This window comes from Ursus maritimus, unplaced genomic scaffold (assembly GCF_017311325.1).
Source record: "Ursus maritimus isolate PB19 unplaced genomic scaffold, ASM1731132v1 scaffold_26, whole genome shotgun sequence".
Classification (NCBI taxonomy): domain Eukaryota; kingdom Metazoa; phylum Chordata; class Mammalia; order Carnivora; family Ursidae; genus Ursus; species Ursus maritimus.
The window spans coordinates 13924998-13949816 of NW_024425119.1; the positions used below are offsets into that span (position 1 = coordinate 13924998).

At 44.5% G+C, this 24819-nt stretch overlaps 1 protein-coding gene across 1 annotated transcript in view; it reads right to left on the reverse strand.

Annotated features, from left to right (window-relative positions):
* The window catches only part of PLBD1 (phospholipase B domain containing 1), a 47853-nt gene extending 23823 nt beyond the window's left edge, over positions 1 to 24030 (reverse strand). Inside the window, exons 1-6 of the mRNA XM_040642183.1 lie at positions 23904 to 24030; positions 13962 to 14181; positions 3812 to 3895; positions 2330 to 2468; positions 823 to 963; positions 238 to 382 (exon numbers count right to left, since the gene is read on the reverse strand). Coding sequence (XP_040498117.1) covers positions 238 to 382; positions 823 to 963; positions 2330 to 2468; positions 3812 to 3895; positions 13962 to 14181; positions 23904 to 24015 — 841 coding nt within the window. The 5' untranslated portion in view covers positions 24016 to 24030. The remainder of the gene's footprint in view (positions 1 to 237; positions 383 to 822; positions 964 to 2329; positions 2469 to 3811; positions 3896 to 13961; positions 14182 to 23903) is intronic.
* Between the last annotated feature and the right edge of the window lie 789 nt (positions 24031 to 24819).

A 24819-nucleotide genomic window follows, 5' to 3' on the forward strand; every position in this document is an offset into this window, starting at 1 on the left:
TACCTCACTTGGCATTTGTTGAAGTGAACTTTCGGCAGCGGTTAACTTTGTTTACACCATCCCATTAAATAAAAGCATTAGAGCTGTCTTTCTTCAAAAGGCATTCTGAAAATCAACCTTCGTTCATGCATACTAACCTCTAAAGATTTCTTCTCCCATTCCAGTTACTCTGAATCACCAAGGTTTCCTTCTGAAAGAATACTCGGGGTACTCCGATGTCCCTCTAAATTTATTTACCTGGGTAACTGCTGAAAGAGAGGCGACTACTGCTGGTGTCTTTATCTTTGATGTTGAAGTCCCAGTGTTTATATATCCTGAGCATGGCTGCGTATGTGTACCAGCTTGAGTGAGCAAAAAAGATGTTCTCAAATCCAGGAAGAACCTATAGCCAGAATCATAGTGAATGACGCAAAGTATATAGATAACTGACTACAAGCGTGGGAAGTGTACAGGGATTGTGTCAATTTGGGTGTTCATTGCTGTATTTATTATCAGAAAATATGGCCAAGGAGCACAGCATTAACCCTTAGTGTGCACCAAACAGACAGACTCTGTCTTCCAAGTATCCAAAATGGAAGACTGTGGGAGGTGGGAGTGGCAGGTGCATATGGCATGGGAGGAATGGTGGAAGAAACAGAGGTAACATCACGTACTTCCAATTCCCTCCATCAGCTCCTTCCAGTTCTTAACTTCTAGACAAAGGAACCATGAGCTGATAGATGGCTCGAGCCACGGTTGAGATGTGGCCACACTTGGGTTGACACAGAAAAAGTCTGCGTGGCCCAGAGCAAGGAAGAAGAGAAAGGCTGCTATGTGTCTCACCTTAATAAGAGCAGAGCAGTGTCCCATGTCCCATCTCTTAAAAACCTTCAGGCTGGAATTTTTTGTGGGAGAAACCGAGGGAATCAGATCCAGCAGATCTCCGACGGCATTTAGGAACTGAATCTGGAACAGGGTCATGGGCTGGGAAAGACAAAGACTGCTCGTAACACTGATTTGTGACAGATGGATGTCATTTTCTCGTTTTTCTGTTGTCAGGGATCCATTCAGTTATTCCTTTGGGAAGGGTCTCTAATGGAACAAATGCACTAGATTTTATTGTAGCTTATAAAAGAACTATTGGGGCGCCTGGGTGGCTCCGTCGTTAAGTGTCTGCCTTCGGCTCAGGTCATGATCCCAGGGTCCTGGGATCGAGCCCCGCATCGGGCTCCCTGCTCAGCGGGAAGCCTACTTCTCCCTCTCCCACTCCCCCTGCTTGTGTTCCCTCTCTTGCTGTTTCTCTCTGTCAAAAAAATAAAATCTTTAAAAAAAAATTATTACCTTATGGTTTGTAAGAGACGCTTTGGCATGTTTCGATACCCAAAACACTAGTGGTATTTGGGGCCAAATAATTCTTTCTTGTGTGGGGTTGTGCACTGTAAAACATTTAGTAGCATCCCTGACCTCACCCCATTAGTATCAGCAACACCCTCCTGGTTTTAATGACCAGAAACGTCTCCAGGCATTGCCAGCGAGGCTCTGGAGGGAGACTGCCCAGAGTGGAGAATCACTGCTTTACAGCAAAATATTCAACTAAGATGCTTTTTGATTTTGATTGTGGGCTTCATGGAGGCCTAACTGGCTCGACACTGTTTACCTCAAAGCAATGATCAGACTCGAACATGAACTTTGTGCCAGCAAGAGTCAGTCCACCAGAGTAGCCGGGAACTGGTCATCTACAAACTGGTTTTTAGGCAGAGTTGGTGAAAAGACAAACACCAATGACATGCTAACCAGAAAACAAAAGCAAAAGAAAAGCAAAAACCAGAACCTGAATATTTATGTATACATATTTTCTTTGTGTTGTCCTTTGAAAAAATAATACTTTCATTATTCAAGATTTTAACAATTATGATAGGGGCACCTGGGTGGCTCAGTCAATTGAGCATCAGACTCTTGATTTCGGCTCAGGTCATGATTTTGGGGTCGTGGGATCAAGCCCCACGTCGAGCTCCGGGCTCCACGGGCAGTCTGTTTGGGATTCTCTCTCTGACTCTCCCTCTGCCCCTTCCCCTGCTCTCTCTCTCTCTCAAATAAACAAAAATCTTTAAGAAAAAATTATGGTAAGTTCTATAGTGGAAATGCTCCTCACTCCTACCCTCCATTTGCTCATGTACCATCCTGCCTCCAATTTACCATTTATATTGCAATGTTATTTTAAAGATAATTTTCAATATTCTTGCCATTCTTTCAATAGTCTTGTCATGTTTTAAAGATAACTTTCAATATTCTTGGCAATAATATTGCCAAATGCCAATATACATTCTGAGCAGCTTTTCAAAAACCTTACCTTTGTCTTTTCTAACGTAGCCCTCTTCATTGCTCCTACATACAGCCCATCCATTTGTGTCATAACATAGCCTGTATGTCTCCAAAACGGGTCATCCTTGTAATCTTTGATGTTTTTCCGGGTCCACTGATCCTGCTTCCTGCAAGAGAAATTAGATTTGCCCTACAGATCTCCATGGTTGCTTATCCAAAGTTAAATTAAACCAAGGCATTTAGAGATTATATATTCAGATATTTAGGCTACTGTAATTTACATTCTGGATCTTGTAACATTCCAATCACTTTGAAAGGCTATCAGGGGAAATCCTAAATGATTTTCAATTTCTTCCCAGGTCTATGACTCTTCCTTGATAGCTTCCTGCATGCTCTATCTAGTTCTAACATTTAGCTTCTTGTGATACTGAAATCTACAAAAGTCAAGGATAGGCCATCCAAATGCATTTCATATAAAACCATGATATCTCACTAAATCAGTACGGATACGTCATTAACTTTTTCTTTTTTTTAATATGGAAGTCGTTAAGTTAACAACAACAACAAAAAATCTCCTAAGGACAGGGGCATTTATATATGTTTATATTTCTCTCCGATCGTTTTCATAGTTTATGGTTCATTCTATTTCGGTTGCTGCCAGGAACTGCTCAACACCTCTGTCCTAGCATGCTTAGCAAGAGAGTCTTGCTTTTTATCGTCCTTCCGTTCTGTCTCTCCTCTTTCAGTTCTCTGCGCTTTCTAGGGAATGGTTTGACATAATTTTGTATACTGAAAGCGATTCTGATTTGTTCAGGCTGTCTCCAGATCAGCCTGAGAATACAAGGTCATTGCTTCACGGCGTCTAGCCCAATAATTTGCAATGATGCTCTCTGCAGGACTTCAGCATTCGACGAAGAGGTTGCTCGGTGTATGATTTGGAGGGCCAAACCAGGGGCCCTTTTGTCCCCAAACTAATCACAGTCCCAACTATAAAACAAATCCCACATGTGAAAGGAATAGAAAACAACTTTTCTGAGTATCGAGAATTACTAAGTCTTGAGGAAACTTGCTTACAATGGCCGTGTTCTCCGAGGATGTTAAGAATAAGGACTAGATCACAGCCAGCACTCCAGCTGGGTTGAGTAAGCAGGCCCATGACACAGGAGCACCTCAGAGAGGCAGGAGGAGGGATCCCTGGAGGAGAGGGGCCCGCAGGCAGAAGCTCAGGCATTTAACTTTGCCTTCCTTATGCTGATAGTATCTTCCTCCAGATGTGTAATCGATAATGATATTCAACCTGACCTTTGAAAGAGCCCAAATGAGAGGACACCTTGTCTGCAACCAGTCTTCATGTCATTACCAAAATGTGCTAAACCTTACTACAAGAACAGTTCTGGAGTCCTGCCTAAGACGTAGAAAAGCAAATTGGCCAAGGAAAAATTGCTGTTTGCAATGACAGATTCAGGCCCTGCGGTCTCAGTAACAACAAGAGGAAAGCTATTATACATACGCCATAAAATCTTGCACTTTATCCACAATGGAAGGTTTCTTAATCAGCTGTGGGTAGAGGTTAACGAAGTGGTCATACATTTGTCTGAAACAAGAGAAGAAAGCGGTTACGTTTCTATTTTTCCTCCTACAGTAGTCCATCATAGCAAATTATACAATTTTTGGACTAACTATAAGGTTTCCCTATTGCAAAACTCCCCTATCTTTTTAAAAAATCAAACGCACAATTTAAAATTGAGAAATATTTCCAACATATGGAAAAGCATCTAATAAAACCAACACCCAAGTATCTCTACCCAACTTTATTAAAGTCATTACATTTTGCCATGTTTGTGCAGATAGTTTTAAATAGAAACAAAACATTAGAGAGGCGCCTGGCTGGCTCAGTCAGTAGAGCCTGCGACTCCTGCTCTCCAGGTTGTGAGTTCGAGTCCCATGTTGGGAGTAGAGATTACTCAAAAGTAAAATCTTAAAAAAAAAGAAAAACAACATTAGATAGAGCTGAAGCCCCTGTGTACAGTTCTCGGACGCTAATTCCATACCCTTCTCCATGGAGGTACCTCCAATCTTGAATGGGTGATTTATTACTCTAATGCATGTTTCTATACCGTCACTAGATATAGATTTATTTTATTTTATTTTTTAAGATTTTATTTATTGATTTGTCAGAGAGAGAGAGAGTGCACAAGCAGGGGGAGCGGCAGGCTCCCAGCTGAGCAAGGAGCCTCATGCGGGACTTGATCCCAGGACCCTGGGATCATGACCTGAGCTGAAGGCAGATGCTTAACTGAAGGCAGGTGTCCCTCTTTCTAATAGCTTTTAAGATTATTTATCCCTGGGGCGCCTGGGTGGCTCAGTCAGTTAAGTGCCTGACTCTTGATTTTGGCTCAGGTCATGATCACCCTGAGGTGGTGAGTTTAAGCCCCATGTTGGGCTCCACACTGGCCGGGAAGCCTGCTTGAGATTCTCTCTCCCTCTCCCTTTGCCCCTCCCCACTCCCTCTCTAAAAAATTTTTTCTAAGATTATTTATCCCCAATTTTCTGTAATTTCACTATGCTGTAGCAATTTAATAGATGTGTCTTCCAACTAAGAACTCGTGTCTTTTTAAATGTTGATAAATTCTCAACTATTACCCCGTCAGTTATAGCTTAGCTGCAATTTCCTCCAGCCTCTTTTTCTGGGATTCCTAATAGATGTAATTTGGAGTTTCTCAATCAAACTGCTCTAATAGCAGGTCTCTAATTATTTTTACCCTTTATTTCTTTGGGGAATGTTTTATGTAAACTCCTCAATACTAATTTCCAATTCAGATTCTTTTTCTCTGATTGTGTCCAGTTCACGATTTGCCTATTTATCAATTTTTTAATTTCCATAATTTTCATTTATAATTTTTCACAGTTTCTTTAAAAATATCTACCTGTCCTCTTATCTGTTACTTTTTTGTTTCATAAATTCTTCAAGTTTTACATCATTTATAACTAAGAGCGCCTTAGACATATTTAAAGCCTTTGTTAAGCCAGTCTATGAAATCAATCTGGAGTGTTTTCATGATATTATTATTGATTTTGTTGGCTGTTTTTCTTAGCATTCAATTTCTTTGTGTACTTTGGAACTTTGGTGTGCAAGCATTTCACATTGTTTATTCTCTCCTATTCTCTCTCTCTCTCCCTACCTCCACCACCCCCGTCTCATTTTTCCCTAAGTGACTCCATCTGACTCTGTGAAAACCAGGTCTTACAATGGCTTTTTGGGGACTTCTTTCCCATGGGATGTTGCAGATGTTTCTCCACTTGAACCAGCACATGGGTGATTTGGTTCTTGTTGGCCCACCCCCAGCCCCCCAATTGTAAGCTCATGGCTTCTTATAATCTGTACACAAGGATGCACATCTGGATAAATTATTCTGTGGCCTCTTAATTTTATAAACAGTCAAAAGCAGCAAGGTTACTTTGGTTCAGCTCACTAAGTCCTGAGGCCTTCACCCATCAGAGGGATGGCTCTCTCTGCTGGTTTCATGCCAAGATCCCAGCGGATCCACATCTCATCCCTGTTTTCTGTTCCCTTTCTGGCTCAAATGATGTTTAATCTTGTTCTGGGACCCACTATATTACTATAATGCTTTCTATATGTTATCGACTTTTTGCTGTAAGTTGGAGCAAAGTGGGTACTTGTGAACCCCTTGTGATCTCTGGACTGAAAATTTATCTAAGGTCCTGGTTCTGGTTTTTATCTGATGCTTTTTACTGACCGAGGAAGGTTGGCATTGTAAACAGGAGGTGACTCAGATTCCAAGAACAGGAATTTGGCTCCCTATACTTTGGAATTTCCAGAACTGAAACTGATAAAATGAAAACAGTTCTATTGCCAGTTAGGTAAACAACATTAAAATCCTTTGAAATCTTTTATTTTTATGATCCTTGAATTCAATAAATTCACCTCATGAGAGCTTCTCCTTCAAATTATTTCTAATTTTTTTTTTAAAACTGCATTATCCCATTTAACTTTTGTTCACATATTTTTTTATGGTGCCATATTTATATTACTAAGTTCATCACGTTTCTCTATCCACCACCTCTGAAACTGAGGAGAGAACAGCAATAAGACAAGACAGGTCTGTGGGTGACAAGAAAGGGACCACACTCCAGGTGAATGGAAACAGAGGCTCCCTGTGAGTTTGATGACGTGATTTAGTTGCTTGGGGCGGAAACAACCCCATAGGTTGCCACCCCAGGGCTTCATGGAAAAGTGGAGATGGCTGCCTGGGCTGTCTGGGCTCATGAGCCCTGTGTACCTCAGTGAGCTCTGGAGAGCAAACATTTCTTTGTATGGCCCGACGTGGAATAAGTGGACATTGGACCAGCTGGGGGCAGGACTACTTACACTTGTGACTGTTCCCAACTCGGGTGACATTGATTATATAGCTGGAGACCAGGGACCCCACAGAAGCCTCATCAGATGTCACATAGGGAGACATCCAAGCTAAAGACTAAACACGACTGTTCCAATTCGCTGGATGCCAGAGAAGGACAAAGGAAACCACTGATTAAACATCTCCCCTCCCTCCAAGATGCCGCAGGAATACCAATCCATTCTGAGATTGTTTGGAAGAGGCATGAAACAATCTGAATGAACTCAGTTTAAATAATGAGTTATTTGTGTAGAAACGGCTATGGTAACATGTTCTGCCATCAGGAGGAACGGGTTCTTAAAATGATTTATATGAAAATAAAGTTCTGTTTTGGAAAAAATAATTTGTAAGCTATTGACCTACAAGGCTCATTTAGGTAAAGAAACAAACAAACAAAATTCATACTTTTTACCCAAAGTCTTCATCCTTGTACCTTGCCCACTCTCCATCCAGAGTTCTAGAGCCTCTCAATTTTTCAGTCTATTTTAAAATAGAGCTTGGTTTCTCAGCCGGAGTGATTTTTTCCTCCACAGGGCATTTGACAACGTCTGTAGACATTTTTGGTTGTCACACTAGGGGGTGTGGGGGGGAAGGTGCTGCTGGCATCTAGTGGGGAGAGGCCAGGGCTACTGCTAAACGACCCGCAATGCACAGGACAGCCCCCGCAACAAAGAATTATTCAACCCAAAATGTCAATAGTGCCGAGGCTGGACGCTGAAACAGAGGAACACGAATCTTGACTTGGGGGTGGTTGCTGAAGATGTCCACATTACAGTGGACAGGACGCATGGAGGCATCAATGGGTAACTGGGCTAGAATCATGGAACATTTCTCTTTTTTTGTTGGGGGTGGGGGGACCAGATTTTTCTATTCTGACATTCAGAGCAGGGGAAGAGAAACCTCCACCACCTTGTGATAATGGATCCGGCCCCCTTCAGGAGCCCTGAGGAATACAGTCCACTTTCGTCAGGTTGAGGCCCTTCTCTGATCCCTGGGTCTGGGATCCTCCACTTTCGTGCGGTAGAGCAATACAGGACCGCAGTTAAGGGCAGAGACTCTGAATTCTGAGTTCAAAGGCTGACTCACTCCTTCTGGGCCGTATGACCGTAAGCAAGCTGCCCAACTTCTCCACGCTTCCAAATTCTCATCACGCAGAGCTAACACTAGGATCCGCCTCACGGATGTGTTACGTTAATTTCAGCTCTGCGGTGTGTAAATCAGTAAGTTCCCCCTAAGTTGGCCAAGATTTTGGGTACCTTTACGTCTCTCGCATGCATGCGTATGTGGGAATCACGAAGACACACGTACTCCCACTCCCACCCTACCCTGAGTCTCTGTGTCACGTTAATACCGTATCATTTAGCACCTGTCAGGTGCTGTCTTCTACTCTTTTCTACTTGCTTTAACTTTCTGTAGAATTTCCTAAAGCAGTTGATCCATTTGCGTGTGTACGTGTATATGCGGCTCGAACTCTGTAGATAGGCAACATGGTCGTGCTTACTGTGTGACTTTCAGCTTATTGCTTCACTTCTCTGTGCTCAGGTTTTCATGCCAATAATAATGGGAATAATAACATGCACATCACAGTGCTGTGGAGTAAGTAATTCAACTTGTAAAATGCTTTGAACAGTTTCATGTGAGGGCCAGTCATCGCCATCCCTGTCATCGTCAGAAGGAGCAGCACCTTGTGGTTCATGGGAAGTTCCAAATAATTACTAGTTCATGGACCATTTGATATTTTTGAGGAGGCGAACGTGTCTCACTTATCTTTGCTTTGCTTACCGTCTTGAGAGGGAAGCATATTGAGTTTCTAACCTCAAAGGAGCGAGCTGGGGATGTGGAAGAGATTCTCGAGGTGTGTCTTGGTGGTAGGCCAGAAACACAAAAGGGAACACCTTTGATTACTTCCTCTACGTGTGCCCCAATCTTGCTAGAACCTCTTTTCATCATAGCTTTAGCAGCTGTTGTGTCAACATAATAATTTAAATGGGGTTCTCTTTGAAGAATGTACTCAGGAGCGAACTCACCCCCTTCCTTCCTCCCCCCAGAGCCTGGCACAAAGCAGTGTAACATGTGTTGGTTACAGCGAATTGGCTCATCCCAACTAGATAATTCCAGAGGAGGTATTTCAGCCACTGCCTCAGCCACACATGGGCTCAGCCACTTTATTAAAAACTGGAGCAGACCTGGTACCCACACCCTCAGCATCATTCTTTCCAGAAAGGTGTCATGACTCATTTTATTAAAGCCAATGCAGGACTGTTTATCAGCTTTTACACACCATTAGTGAGACATGAGATACTCTGATTAGGGAGCCCAGCCCAACAAATTAAAAAACAAAAGAAGAAACTCCATTTGGCTGCTAGAGACTGCATTACATGGAAATATGTACCTCACACTTTTGGTTCATCCCTAAAGAACTGGAACAGTACAGGATTCAATTAAGCCTAATCAGCATGTAATTAAGTAACTGCTGGGGGCAAAAGCGCTGTGCCAGGTGTCTGGGGTATATAAAGATGAATAAGATAGGGACCTGCCCCTAAAGCACTAACAGATGGTGGCGGGGAGAGATGGAGCTCAATACAGTGGGACCGGAATCAGAGAACGCTTTGAGGAGAGAGCATGTGAGATGGGTCTTGGGGGGCTGAGCAATATTTCAATTGGTGGAGATGGGAGAGGCTGCATCTGGCTCTCAGAGAATGCAGTCTAAGAGTTGCTGGAAAGGGATGTATGACAGGCTGACGGGGCAGCGTGGGAAAGCTCAGGGGCCCAGCTGGAAGGAATGTTTGCATGGTAATGGCAGTGTCCCGCAGGAAGTGGCTCCTCAGGAGATGGGTGGGGGCGGGAGAGCATGAGGAAGGGCAAGACAGTGAGAGAAGCCCTGGAAATGTCTAGAGCTGCCTTCCCCCATGCTGTGGCTGGACCTGATGCTTCCAGTGTACCCCGCGGGGTAACTGTGCGGCCACAGGACTGTAGATGGCCTAGAGCTTCGTGATAAAGTACAGAGGGCTGGGTCCAGGTCCCAATTGTTCTCTGGAGAGTGTCGTAAGAGTTCAAGGAGGCAACCAATTACTGAACACTTCAAATGAAATGATGGAGGATTTGAGGATATTTCTTTGTATGTTTTCATTTGGCCTCACAAGTATGTCATAGGTTAGATGGAGCAAATTATTTCCTCCAAGGTAGTTAAACCACGGTCTTTATCACAGTATCTCAACTGCTCCTGCCACAATACCCAACCTCGCGCACACCTCTTCCCCTCGAGGTTCTGGAGAATATAAGGAACGTGACTCCATTTTAAATGTGGTGATGTGGGAAGAACATGGCGGCCCTAAACTTCCCACCGCTCTTAGCAGCTGCCTGAGCAACTTTGCAAGCTGAAAGGAAAACAAAGAGGGTGCGCCTCGGTGGCTCAGTCGGTTAAGCGTGGGACTCTTGGTTTCAGCTCAGGTCATGATCTCAGGGTCGTGAGATTGAGCCCCGCATGGGGCTCTGCACTGAGCACCAAGTCTGCTTGAGATTCTCTCCCTCTGCTTGCATGCGCGCCCATCCATGCTCTCTCTCTCAGATAAATAAATAAATCTTAAAAAAAAAAAAAAGGAAAACAAGGAAAGGTGGCTCTTTCTTTTGGCCTTTGGCATAAATTCACCTTCTCAGCCCAGGCTCAGACGCTTTTGCTCCAAGGCTGTGTCTTGGTAAGTGGAATCACACCTTGCAAACACCCCCAAGTCACAGTCCCCAGGAGTACAGGTTTCAGATGGAAGAAATGATGTGTGTGCATGAAGATGCTATTGCTTCTCAGATAATGGAAGACAGTGACGGTGACCACACAGCTGTGCTGCCAACTGCAACAGGTCCTGGCGGTGCCTCTGGTCTGGGAGTCGCAATCCCATGATTCCTTCCAGTATCCTCTCTATTCTGTCTCCCTCCTGGAGCTCTTGTCACTGGCAGGGCAGCCCAGCTTCTCCATTCCATTTCGCGGATCTCCTTCCTTCGAAATGAGCTCTTGGGCAACAGAATGTATGGCAAGCCTTCTCCTGGACCAGATCAGAAGAGGGAGGAAATCGAGAGGCTCTTCCCTTCTTCTCTGTTCTCCAGCCCGTTGTCAGGGTGTTCTAAGCATGCTGGGTCACGTCCCACTATTTGTCAGCTTCGAGCTAGGCACAGAGTAAGTCCTTGCAGTGCAAGCTGGGAAATCTCCCTACTTACCTGATTTTTCAGGCATGCGATTAGAATGACAGCCTCTTAAGAGGTGCTCATGGGAAATGCCCTTCTAACGATAGTTTTGGTTGTAATTCTTCCTTTTCCTCTTTTTGGTTCTGTTCTCCTTCCTCCCTTCCTTTTTTCCCTTTTTGTCCTCTCCTCCTTCTCTTTCTCTTTTTTGTTCTCTTCTTCAAATAGACAAATACCTGAGTTCTCTCTTCCATCCAGCCCCTTCGGTTCTTTGTCACACTTCTTCCTGATCACCAACATCTTTTGTTCCATGAGATCTATCAAAGTCTCTGCAGGGCAGAGGTCCTCTCAAGACTCTTGGTACTGCATATAGGGGAAGCCCATCCTTGGAGCAGGTGACATCCTTGAGTTGTCAGTACTGAATACCAAACAGAGACGTTGTCTTTCAAATTCAAGAAACCTTTGAGCACCCTATGATTGAAATGAAGAATGACAACCGCCAAACGGGCAGGCTTCCATCCAAAGCCTTCCATGATACAGCCCCATCTGCATTTCTAAACCTGTAGACCTCTGACTAATCAACAGAGCCTCTACTCCTCACTCATTTGTAAATGCACCTTACTCATTTCAAGCTTATTGCCTTTTTTCAGTACTTCGTTCTGTTTCTTTCTGCCCAGAATTATTTTCTTCCTCTTCCCAGTCATGTTGATTGTTCTCACCCATCAAACACCAGACCCACAACTCACTTCTTCCGCAAAGGGTTCTTTGTTCTGGCCCATGGGGTGCCTTCCTTTTGGACTGTTATAGTTATTTATGATTAAAGCACTCTTTCCAGGTTGTTCTCTGCAGCAGAAATGTTCCCAAAAAGAGTCTTAATGATCCAGTATTTTTCCTCACTGAGATTACTAGACCCACCTCTTCCTCACGCCTGATCATTCACGCTCACAGGCTGTTGCAACTTGAAGAGATGGAAGACTAAGTTGCCAGATCCTCAAAATGGGACACAATATGCAGGAAGTTGTATGTATGTATGTATGTATGTATGTATTTATTTATAAGAAATGCATGGGTGTGTGGTGGGGGGAGGGCCACAGGAAGAGGGAGAGAGAAGCTTAAGCAGGTTCCACACCCAGCACAGAACCAAAAGAGGGCTTGATCTCATGACCCTGAGATCATGACCTGAGCCAAAAGCAAGAGTTGGACTCTCAACCAACTGAACCACCCAGGAGCCCCAGGAAGTGGCTCCATCTTAAAAGACTCACACATGTCGAATTTTTTTTTGAAGAGATAGGGCAAAAATACAGAGTAAACAAACAAACAAACAAAAAAAACCCCAGTTACTGCATAATAGCTATGTGTTTTTCTTCTAAGAAATAAAATTTAAGTATTTTTTACTCTAATGTAGAAGCATTTAAGATGTTACTAATAGAATCAATATTAACCCATATTTCTATGGATCTTCTTCATCAATGGATAAAGGTATTCAAGGATAAGTCAATGCTTTATATTAAGAATAAGGGTAAAATGATAAGGTCACCCCTAGAAGTGAGATGTTAAAATTTATGTTTTCCTGAGACATAAGAATATCAGAATTTCCACCTTTGTCAGAAGCCTTCTGGCAAACTCCCCAGAGCTCCTGCTGTGATACTCGTACCCACAGAAGACATGCTCATCCTTACAACTGTCTCAGACTAGAGCCGCTCCCTCAAATCACAGTCTCCCTTAAAGGCCCAGTATGTATAGCATCCATGACAACCTAATGTATTTATAGCCATACAACTTCAGCCCAAATTATTTCTTTAAACTTGCAACTCAATTTAAATAATGCAATCAGAAGTAGTAGATACACAGTAAATACAGATTTGTAGAGAAGGATGAAAAGTTCAGATTATATATTATATATATTTATATTTATATAACATAGTTTTAAACATTTTTTTTAAAAATTTATTTTATTTTGGGGGGGAGGGGCAGAGGGAGAAGGAGATAGAATCTTAAGCAGGCTCCACGCCCAGCTCGGAACCTGACAAGGGGCTCAATCTCACGATCCTGAGATCGTCACTTGAGCCAAAATCAAGAATCGGATGCTTAACCAATTGAGCCACCCAGGCTCATGTTTTTTAAAATCTTAATCCAGTCATAAAGTTTTATACATCTCAGAGTAGTATACCATTAAGGGGACCTGTATGGTAACAGAAATTTGGTGCAAAAAAGAAAAACAGAAATTTCTAGTTCGTTAAAAAAGAGAGATCAGAGCCCAAGAACTAGTTATTCAAAATTTGATATAATCTCCAGCACTTAGAAACAAATTAAGATCAGTACTGCACTTATTAGGGTGACTTACTAAGGTGGTAACAGCACACAATAGGGTTTGGTTAAACTGTCCTCAACAATCTAGGTCACAGAAAATAAAAGAAAAAAGCCAAATCGTCAAGACACTTTTATATCAAAGAAAGGATGAGGCTTGATTAAATGAGTTGCAACCTTCTTTTCCTTAAAGAGCTTATCTCAAAAAGTGATGTGTCCTGACTGTGTTATTATTAACTACACCCTTGTTATTTTCATAAGACACGGGAAAGATGTACGAATTAAGTAACAGTAGAACTGGAAGGAATATTTATATTAGACATCAGAATTTCAATTTAAAATCTTTGCCCACTTGAAAGTATTGTTTTAAGACTGTTGAAAAAAATGCTCTTACATTTTAAATTTAATGAATACTCTGTGTTTTGTGTTCCTCGGTCACTCCACCCATCATTTTCTTTCTACCAGACAATAAATGGCTAGTAGGATAAAATGGCTTAGCTGTATTTTAAAACAGTTTCACAAAAAGTAAAGATTTTAAGTGCCATGAGAAAGGAAGAATGCCACAGCTGGGGGCTTTGTTTCTTCCAAGGCAGGTACTGATTAGAGGTGACAATGTGATTCTGATCATGTTTCTATCCCATGAGGAGGACCTCAGACTACTTTCCAGTTCTAATGTCTGATGTCAGGAAGACAAGAGCCAATGGTGGACAGAGAAAGGGACAGAGTCACCTGGTAGTTCTCCACCGCGCCTGAAGTACTTACGGGGCAGTGAGGTAACCCTCCAAAAAGCCAGCCACAAACATGGTGATGTCATTGCTCAGGGTCTGAGACCCATACCCCGCTCTGATCTCCAGGATGCCCCAGCCTGTGGTTTGCATAGAGTCATTGTAAAAGCCATAGGCGTCCCCATTCCTGTCCAGTACGTTTTTGACTTGCACTGTCTTTTCAGCAGGCATCCAGTACGCGGTTGCATAGTAGACTTCTGGAAGAAAAGAAAAAGCAGTGATAATAGAATGCCATTTAACTGATTTGCTGATGCATTTTTTCCCACATAACCAACAATTCCAACACATTTGCTTTTAAAGAATTCCATTCTACTAGAATTGGGAAATCTGCCACTATAGTTAGTCCTTGTTATAAGTGGGGAAAAACCAGAGCCTAATCAAGGGGGATGAGGTCAGAGCACAGTGACCTAGGTCAAAAGTGGGGGGAAGTAATTACAGCATCATAGAGGTGGGTCTAAATGCTTCATCCTCAGAGATGGGATTCTGGACAAGGTCAGAGCTGGAGACCTTGCCCAGATCTTACTTCAACCAAGGATAGGGTTCAAGTACCTGGTCTGCAACATTTTTGATCCCCAAGTCAGTTGGACCAAAGCATCCATATTCTCAGGCTTCTTATCCTATCTTTCTTGCCTAATTCTTCACACATGACATTAGATTTCTATTTTGCAGGGAAAAAAAAAAACTATCACCTGTGAGCCTCTCAAGTTCTTGATAATTTTGTGAGTTTATCCTTACAAATCCTATAGCCATCTCTCTCTTCTGGTTCACCTCAATCCTTCTACCCATGCTATGGATCGACTCCTCTCACTTTCCTTGGGAACTTTGCTCCATCCTGTGTCTTCTTGCTCTTGTACCCTAATGTTCCCTTCCTGCAGTGGCTCTTCCTCCTTTAGCGTACTGACATGCTCCATTGTCTCATGGCTAAGGGCAAACCAATCACAGAAGTTGTCTCTGGATCCTGGGACCAGATTTGCCCATTGCCAGAATCTCTCACTCCTTTCATGAAATTATTACAAGTATTATAAGGCACGCTGTGTCAGGGACTAACCTAGGTTCTGGTGAGAGAGCTGTGAATATGACTGGCCCATTTTCAAACCTCATCCTTTAGAAAGAGGAACACACACACCACTTCCTCATCTTCCTCCCATCAGCTGGCAGCAGCTGGCATCCATGCCCACCCTGCTTCTGACACTGCTCTGGGTTGGGTTACTAATAACATCCTTGAATCCTAATGTCACATGAACTGCCGAGAGCATTTGACTCTGGTGACCACTTGTTGTTGGAACTCTTTCCTCCCATGAATCTCGGACAACATGAGTCTCCTGAATCTCCTCCTTCCCTGCCTGCTTTCTTCCTCATTGTGCTCACGGATTCCTCTTTATCTTGTACACCCGACAGCACACTTGATAACACCACCTAGATGATTCCATAAGCAAAAGAAATTCAAAATATCCAAGAGAGAACTCCTACTCTCTCCCACCCCTCCTCCACCTTCTGCTTTCTACTTCTGTGATCTTTCCACCTGAGGCCCAAGCCCATCCAGGCCCCGTCTCTCTCCTGCAAACTCATGTTGAATCAAAGCCTCGTAAGCACCTCTCCCTTCCCGTCTCTACCTCTGCAGCTCTACCTTTCTCTGCTACTTCAGGTATCACAGCTAGCCTTAACTATAAGAAAGGCCTTTTTCAAGGTTCCTCTGACCTGTAACTCATTCTTCATACTCTGCCAGAGTGACCTTTCTAAAATGCAAATCCAATTTGTTTACTTGCCTGTCAAAATCGTCAATGATTTCCATTTCCTAGAAGTCAAATTCTGCAGCTTACACTCTTGGCCTTCGTGATCTGCTTTCTGCCCACCCCATGCAGCTTCATCCACCACCCCATGCACTTAGTGACCCGGAAGCCATTATATACCACTGTCCAACCTGCCATGAGCTGGTCCAACCCCTCTGACTTTGTATATGTCATTTCCTCTGCCCAGAGTTTCTCTCTTGTTAACCACGGGGCAATCTTGAAAGTGCTACTTAAGACTCAGGAAGCAGCACCCCCCTTTGTGGGGGCTGACTTGCTCTACAAGCTCCATGTAACTTGCTTGTAGGTCCATCTTCTTGGGGCTATCACATTGTACTGTAACTCACACGTCTTCAGCCGCTCCTAGCCTATGAGCTCCTGGAGGCCAAAGACTCAGCACTGCTATTGTGCCTAGCCTGTCACAGATACTCAGGAAGTATTTGTGAAAGGAAGGGAGACTTAGGAAGAAAGAAATGGAGAAGCGAAATGGTATGTGATGCATTTGCTTCTTGGCCTAAGAAACTACGGCACAGCTGCTCAGGTTAAAGACCAACTTTGCATTCAGGTCAGCAAAGAGCTGGGAAGAGGCCAGAACGACTCTCAGGTTCTAGACCGAGACTCCATGGATGGATGTTGTTGTATCATTCACTGAGAGAGGGAGCAGATGGGGTAAAGACCTGGAAGGGAATATGAGTTTAATTTTGGACATACTGTGTTTTCAGTGGTTAAGATACCAGAAGGTTCAGATTAAATGTTTATATATGGTTATCTGTTGTCAACATCAAAAATTGACTCAACATTTTATTTTATTTTGATGCAAAGATTGTCAATCAAATAAGTGCTGAAGGTATAATCTTCAAATACTAGAGTATCATAGCACCTTGTCCCGAGGGGGCTGGGTGATTAGCTGGGATTTGGTCAGGCTTAGAGGCTAAAGCTGATTATGGCCCTTAAGGAATGATCCTGAGCAGGAAAGTCCATTTACTTCTGAGTAAAGTCATGACCATACTGGTGGGCTTTCTTTAAAAATGGCTACGTGGGAATAATGACGTTCATAAACAGAGGTAGGTTCAAAATACTTTAACAGACTTCCAGCGACAAATAATAGTCTAATTGTTAATAAAGCCAACTGGCCACAGTTTGACAACTGTGGGTAGCATCCGCAGAAACTTCCCTTCTTCCAAATGCAATAAATGTGTTTTCCAAATTGATTTTGGATAACAGTGGCATGGCCTCAGACTTTCCCCAGCTTTCCGCACACATTCTCTTCCACCCTCCCCTCCAGCCAGTCTTGTAGGGAAAGGAAGAAAGCACGGCTGACCAGAAACACAGCAGCTGCAAACTGCTACAGCAAGTGGGGGCGGGGGGCAGGGTCACAAGCAGAAACTGTGAAGGGAAGAAGGAAGGTGAACCTGCCTTGTCGGGCTCTTCGCTTTCAGTTCTATCCACGCGGCACAATTTTAGCTTTGTTCCCTTCTCCAAAATCTTGGCATTTCTCATTGAACACCGTAGCCTTCCCTCACTTCATCTTCCCTTTCAATGGCCCCTTTTGCCATAAACCTTGGCTTGCTCTCCACCCAAGCAATCAAGGACTGTGTTTTCACTGTTGCTGGCATTATGTAATTTCCTGACCACAAATAATACACGTCTGCAAATCGGTGCTTTTTTGACACTCATGTGCCTCCAGGCATTAAAAAAAAAACCTTTTCCCTTAGAAGATGAACCATGACAGACCATGTACTCTGGGAAACAAACGGAGGGCTTCAGAGGGGAGGGGGGTGGGGGACTGGGATAGGCCAGTGATGGGTAGTAAGGAGGGCACGTATTGCATGGAACCCTGGGTGTTTTATGCAAGTAATGAATCATTGAACTTTACATCAAAAATCAGCGATGTACTGTATGGTGACTAACATAATATAATAAAAAATATTATTAAAAAAAGAATTCAATGATAAAAATTACTGCTAACAAACTTACCAACTGAGCAAGTGCTTTGCGAATTAAGCCAACACCTGCATTTCTTACTTCACCCCTAACTTATGTTCTCTCTCCCTCAATGTTTTCTCCACTGCATCGACTCTTTCTGGATTTCCTGCTACCCTACTACTTTCCGATTTTCTTAAATCCTTTAATAGTGTAAGCCATTTTACTTTTCTATTTTTCTTAACAAAACATCTCCATGTTGGGAAGCAGATGTTGTGGAAAGGATACCTGCAAAACGGCAGGACAAGATCACATACTTCGAATCCCACCCTAGCTTTATAAACACGCCGTGAAGGCAGAGCGGGTCCTGCTTACCGCTGTTTCCCGGGAGCGCCGTCCCAGCACAGCGCTGTTTCTGGGTTGAGTCAAGTTTAGTTGTATGTGTTCTAATGAAAGTGAAGTTTATCAGAACTTTCACAGTTGATCTAACATAACTCAAGTCATTATGTCTTCAAGCTCAGGGAAGGGGCTTAGGGGATTGTTCAGACACCCAAGGGGCCGATGCCATGTGATCCCCCCTAGACTTGAGAAAAGGGAAATGAGATTTAAAAGTCTCTAACGGCGACATCTTCAAAATCAACACACTTGATAAATATCAAGTTGAACGAATGGGAACGTTACTTTATGAAAACAGAGTGCTTTTCTTGGGTAGATAAAGATGGAAGACGCCTCCTCATTTTTATATTTCTCTCGACATAAAAACCCAAACACCAAATTAAATTTATTTACTTGTGTATTCTAATATCTTCTATGAGTTGCTTTCAGTTGGAAAAAAAAAAAAATCCTAACCCTGTCTTAGAATCTGTAAAATAGTCGTAAGTGGCCTAAATCACTCTCTCTCATATTTGGAACCTATTTTTTCCAGGCATTTTATTCATGATAGAGTAAGTGGTTTTTAGCCTGGAGCAATGCAATTTTATCTAATATATTCAGTAAATTAGATAGAGAAAAAGAGGAAGAAGCATGAGAGGGCAGACGCAGAATATGTGAGAGAAAATATTTTATAAATTAAGACTGCAACTTAATCTATTCAGTTTGAGTTTAGCTGACACTTCTCTGATCTTGGTCCTTGAACTGCTTTTCTCTTTTACGCCCATCGAACGAAAGCTCTCTGTATCTCTCGGTGTACCTTGGCATTCTACTTACTTCCCTTCTTTGGAAGGACTCAGTAAATTGATATCTGGTTTTTAGATGTGCTTGGACTTTTCAACAGAGTCACTAAGAAAATAACTGATTCATGAGAAACAACCTCCAGGCAGCAACATTCTAAGGGTTCCAGCTCCCACTCGCAACAGAAATCAGAGGCTAGGACTCCTNCTGAAAGGGGGCTCATTCTGGGATCAGGGATGGGGGATGGGGAAACTGAAACAGGGAAGGAGGGAAAGCTAATTCAAAGGTGCAATCTGAGATGGTCCAATCAAGGGTGGAGATAAGCCCCCGCCCAGGACCCCATCCCGGGGATGGAGGGGGAGTATTTAACTACCTGCACCCATCCTGCGTGGGTCAAAAGTTGCCTCTGCCCAGGCTTGCAGGCGCTGCAGCGCTAAGTGGTTAATGATGCCCGAGAAGCTGTGAGGTAGAAAGCAAGGCATCCCTGCAGGGTGGCTAGGGTGAGTCAGCTCACGTTACAGTGGCTGAAGCCAGGAGAGACGGCAGGGGGAGGAGGTGAGGTGGGATGCCGACTGGGCCCAAGATATTAGCTAAATAGAAAGGGATACCGCTTTAGGGGCGCCTGGGTGGCACAGCGGTTAAGCATCTGCCTTCAGCTCAGGGCGTGATCCCAGCGTTCTGGGATCGAGCCCCACATCAGGCTCCTCCGCTGTGAGCCTGCTTCTTCCTTTCCCACTCCCCCTGCTTGTGTTCCCTCTCTCGCTGGCTGTCTCTCTCTCTCTCTCTGTCAAGTAAATAAATAAAATTAAAAAAAAAAAAAAAAAGAAAGGGATACCGCTTTAAAAAAGTTGTGTCAAAGAAACATAACAGTAATACAGAAAAATGCCAGAGATTTGCTCGGATGTGGAATGAACCCTTTCTTTTATCCTCTCGGAACGAACTATTCAGTCTGCACGGCTAGCTTCAATCAGTCTAGCCCTGCAAGTTCTTGCAGAAAGTCCTATCAGCTTTGCCCTGTTCTGATCCGGCGCTCTTAGCCCCTCCTCCCCTACGTCACACTCTGTTAGATGTATTTGTATGTAGTGTGGTTCGAAAATTTAATTATAAGCTCCTTGAGAATCAGGGGGTGACATCTGTTCTTTCATTGTATCGACTCCATTGGGCCGAACAGTGTTTTCTTGCCTACATCCCAAACTGTCCCACCAGCTGGGAAGGAGGCAGATCGGTATCGAGTCTCTGCATATTCATTCTTGATTTCTGATTGTGGGTTCGAATTTTGGTATCTTAGGTTTGCAAATGCTGGTTTGAGTAACTCGCCCGTACTTCAGGTGAAGGGATGGTCACTCATTTGCAAGGCTCACTGACACATTTCAGAGCAAGCTCTGAATCAAGAGCCTTTCACAATTTCCTATTGGAAGATTGTAACATGATATTTGTTGTTCGTGCAGACAGTTTCAAGTTGTAGATTACAGTTTCTTCATATTTTCACTACCTCTCTTAGTTTCATCTTCTACCCCATTAAGTTCCTGTTTTGCAGTAGTGCAAAGAAACAACATAAAAACATTAATAAATTTTCTAGCCAGATCTTAAAGTACAATTTTCAAGTGACTGTGAAATATAAGTTGTAGGGAACTTACTCCATTGGGGGAAAAAAAAAGCATTTTAAATGCATTTTAAAAAACTTAAAATGTTGAACAAAATAAATCCTTTGAGTTTCATTCCATTTTTGGTGCTGCTACCTATTTTGTTATCTCAATAGTTGATGCCTGATAATTTAGAATTTAAAAAAAACCAAAAGATAACAGGTGACAAAAATAAAAAGAATGCCTAAGAAAGTGTGAAAACAATAATTTCTGTTCTGCATGTCAGAAGTCCCAAGCTGAAGTTCACGTGACCTGCAGTTTACCTATTATGAAAAGTTTTTTTTTTAAATGTTCTACCTCAATTTAAAGACTGAAGGAGGATCTTTTAAAATTTTCTTCTGGAGAAGGATTTTGATCTTTGCCATCAGATTCCCATTTCCAGAAGGACTAGGAAACAAATTTTAACACTAAAGCTGAATGTATACATTTTTATAAACAAACCGATAGAGGGAGAGCACGAGAGAATATTCGGGTTTACAGACAGCACCGACTTCTTTTGGGTCTGAAACACTTAAGACAATGCGGACGCGCTGTCGGAAGATTTAGTGGGGCTCAGAAAGTCTGAGAAGAGTTGGGAAATTCTAAAGCAGACATGACTGATAAAATTGCGCTTAGGAAAAATCAAGTGATTTCAATCAATCAGTCATAACTCAGGAAAGCGACCTAGGGTACTGCTCACTGTTTCCCGAAGCACCTGGGGAATCCCAAATCCCAGCAACGCTGGGCCAGGACTAAGGGAAAATCCTGCTTTTATACCAAGTTATTTCAGCACAGCACATAGATTATCATCTGTAGTCCCGATTGCCTTATCCAAAGATCTGTTCTGTCTTTCCAGAGAAAAAGCAACTCCAGTGGCCAATAATAACGGTCACGCAATTATACAGCCCTTACTGTATGTGAGGCCCTGCTCCACACAACCGCCTCAGGAAGCAGTTACTACAATGCCCACGTTACAGATGAGGGAACTGAGGTGTAGAGAGAGTAGATAACTGGCTGACGGTCACACTATAAATCCTGGCGCCAGGATTCACACACAGGCAGGCTGGCCCCATGATTTCTGTTTCTGGAATTCATACTACCTCTCTAGTGGCTGGGGCAGGCTATGCAAACGTCCAGTCTGCTAAAAATTCATTATTGGTGTTTTGGTGAATAGACTTCTGTGTCTATCAGGGTGAATCAGCTTCTTTGTATCTGATTGGCTCTGGAGCACGGGAAAGAAAGCATTTCTAGAATCTAGCCCTGCAAGTCCAGGGGCCAGATTTGGAACCAGTTTTACCAAGGCACATGGCACCTTATAAGTCTCTGGGTAACCGACCCGTCTCTTTCCCTAGTGATGTGACTTCACCAAGAAAAATCATAGAAGACATCCTAAAAACAAATATGGGACTTTTCAGTGTGGAAGGCTGATTATGTCTGAAGTGTATACTAGTTTGAAAGATAGGCTAAGAAGAATGTGCAATTGTTGGCCAATATTTCTGGAGTAGTGAAACTGCAAAGTAACCTTTAAAAATTAAAGAAGTTGTCTTTGGATTTATAGGTGCACATTGGTAGATAGAAAGATCATTCCAGGGAGATGAAAACGCAATCCCGTGAGTGTGTGTTGGGTACTCAGTAAATTCAGAGTACTGAGCTGGGCACTTCAGAGAAAACACGACAAGCAAGCGGTATCAAAGGCCCTCTTCTGTGCCCACATGTTGTTGGCAGTCTCGCAGAAGGGTAAAACAAAGAGCCAAAAGTTGCACTGGAAAACAGGTTACTATGGGTGGAACAAAAGAAACAGAGCTCACATCTGTTTGCAACAGTCGGCGTGGGCTTCACCAGCTAGCTGTTCCTCAAGGCCATGATAAGAAGTCTTTTCTGGATTGCCAGGCCCAGTGCTGTCAGGATCACCGGCCACAGACGTGCCCTCAGTCTTTGCCTTGACTCCTGACCAGACTGGCCTGGCGTCAGCTGATTATCTGGGGAACTCTGTTTAAGCAGCTGTTTCTTGCCAGGTGTTCTCTTCTTGAATAAACAGTGCCTCACCTTCAGAAAAACAGTATCTCCACCTCACTCCTCAGGCTGTCCCCTCCATCTAAGGAACATTTAAAACAATCCGCACAATCCAAAAGAGCAGGGAAGTTAGAAGGGTTTCACTCAACATTCCAGACACAAAAAGCCATTTTATTTCTGCAGCAGTTCCTAGCCTTGTCCCAGGTATGTCTGAAGGAGCAGGCTCCCTGGGCTAAAAGGGTGGCCAGAAGCCCCCTCCACAGTGCAGGCCTGGAACAGAAGGTGCAGGTAGATCAGGACGCAGGAGGTTAGGGGTGCTCATGCTTCTGATCCCAGAGGCCCAGGCAGTTTAAAAGACCGGAAAGATTGAAGAGTGGTAAGCGGGCAAGTTGCAAAAGCAGGCCCTGAAATCTGCGAATCGCGGTCACTCCTTGATGGAAGGTGGTGTGGTAAGAATCAGTACACTCGTTTGTGAAGGGGTTTCCTCTCCCGAACCCCACCCTATTCTTGCACAAGGTCAGCACAGAAAAGGGCTTAGGAAGTAAAACAAACGTAGTCCTCTCTTAACATTACTGTTGAAGTCTTTCAAGTTTCTTTGGTTTATCTTGGTCTTATCCATTGGGAAGAAAACCGACAAATCCGGGATTGATTGATTGATTGATTGATTTTTATTATTTTTCTTTCTTTATTTTTTTGTTAGGGATAAAACCTCATTTACGAAGAGGGGAGTAGTTAAGTAAATACCGTTTGGCAATTCAGCTCTGCCTCCACTTGCGGTGTATCTTACCCCAAGCTCCTGAATTTGTCTCAATTTCAAATGTTCTGTAGAATGGGGATAGCAATCCTATTTAGGGTCAGAGCAAGCATTGTGTGAAAAGCCCTTTAGCGCGCTGCCTGGCCCATAGCAAGCCGACAATACCAGGCTGCACTTCTTTTAAGCCAAAGTCATTGGCAGTTAAGGAATTAAAAAAAAAAAAACAAACAAACTTGACAGCCCGGAATCATACCTCTATGATGTGAATAAATATATTTAGACGTCCTCTGGCTGCGCTTTTAGGACCAGTCGAGGCTCCGCAAGCCGCGAGTCGCGCCGGAGCGCACTGACCCCTTCGCCAACAATCCCCGCCCGCACTTCGGAAGTTCGCAGACGCGCAGCCCCTGCCCTCCCCGGGCCCGTCCCTGAGCGACGGCGGCGCGGGAGCGAGCCGGGTCAGTCTCCCCCGCCGAAGCGCGGCCCGCGGCGGCCCCCAGAACCCCGCCACCCGCCGGCGGTCAACTCGGTCGAGCAGGCGCGCGGGCGGGACGCACGGAGCGGCGGCGGGCGCGGCGCGGGGCCGGGCGGGCGCCCAGGGCCCCGGCTCTCCGGACTCCCCCTCCCGGGTCCGGCGGGCGCGCACGGCTCACCTGCCAGGCTCGGCGGCACGGCGGCGGCCAACAGGAGCAGCAGCGGCAGCAGCGGCGGCGGGGAGGGCGGCGCGGGCAGCGGGAGGCGCCCGGCCGGGCTGCGGCGGGACATGGCCGGGCGGCCGCGACCTCCCCGGGGCTGGACGACGCAGCTGTTGCTGGAGCGGCTCTAGAGCCGGCAGCCGGGCGCCGTGTCTCCGAGGTCGGGGCGGCCTTACTCTTCCATTAGCCCTGCCGGTTTGGGGCTTTTAGGGGCGAGGAAGCCTCACGTGGCCTTGGGAACAACCTTCGCGCCGCCGGGAAAGGCGGGTCCTTCCTGACCCTCGGGCACCGTGTGGGCTGGGCTGAGAAAGTGCCCCAGCCGCACTCCTGGGATCTGGCGAGCGTACGTGCCACTTTCTCTGCGCGCGTCGGGCGGTGTGGCGGCCCCGGGCTTGAACCGACCCGTTCACGTCAACACTGCTAGCCTCTGTCGCCAGGGTCGGCCACTGGGCCCCTCGTCTGTAGCGGCAGGCTGAGCAGTGGTATGGCATGCATGCCCCCCTCTACACGCAGCTCTGGTTCTTGGCCATTCTGCAGGGGTCTTCACGGGTCCCTTGGCCCTCAGTGACTACTGCTCCTCCATCGCGGGCTGTCTAACCTCAAGGCATTTGCTGTAGCCCGACTTTCGATCCTTTGCTTTTCTCGTCATTGGCTGGAGCCCCCACTAGACTGTGATTCAGACGGGGCTGAAACTAGATCTATTTCTGAACCGCTGGGAAGTCCCCATTTCTGTGCTGGGTAGGTTGACATTGTGAAGTAAGCAAAACTATGCCTTGGGTGACATTGTGAAGTTGGCAAAGGGTGCCCTAGGTGACATTGTGAAGTTGGCAAGAAGGCATTTTATTTTTTCAATAAGCATTTATGGAGCCCATCT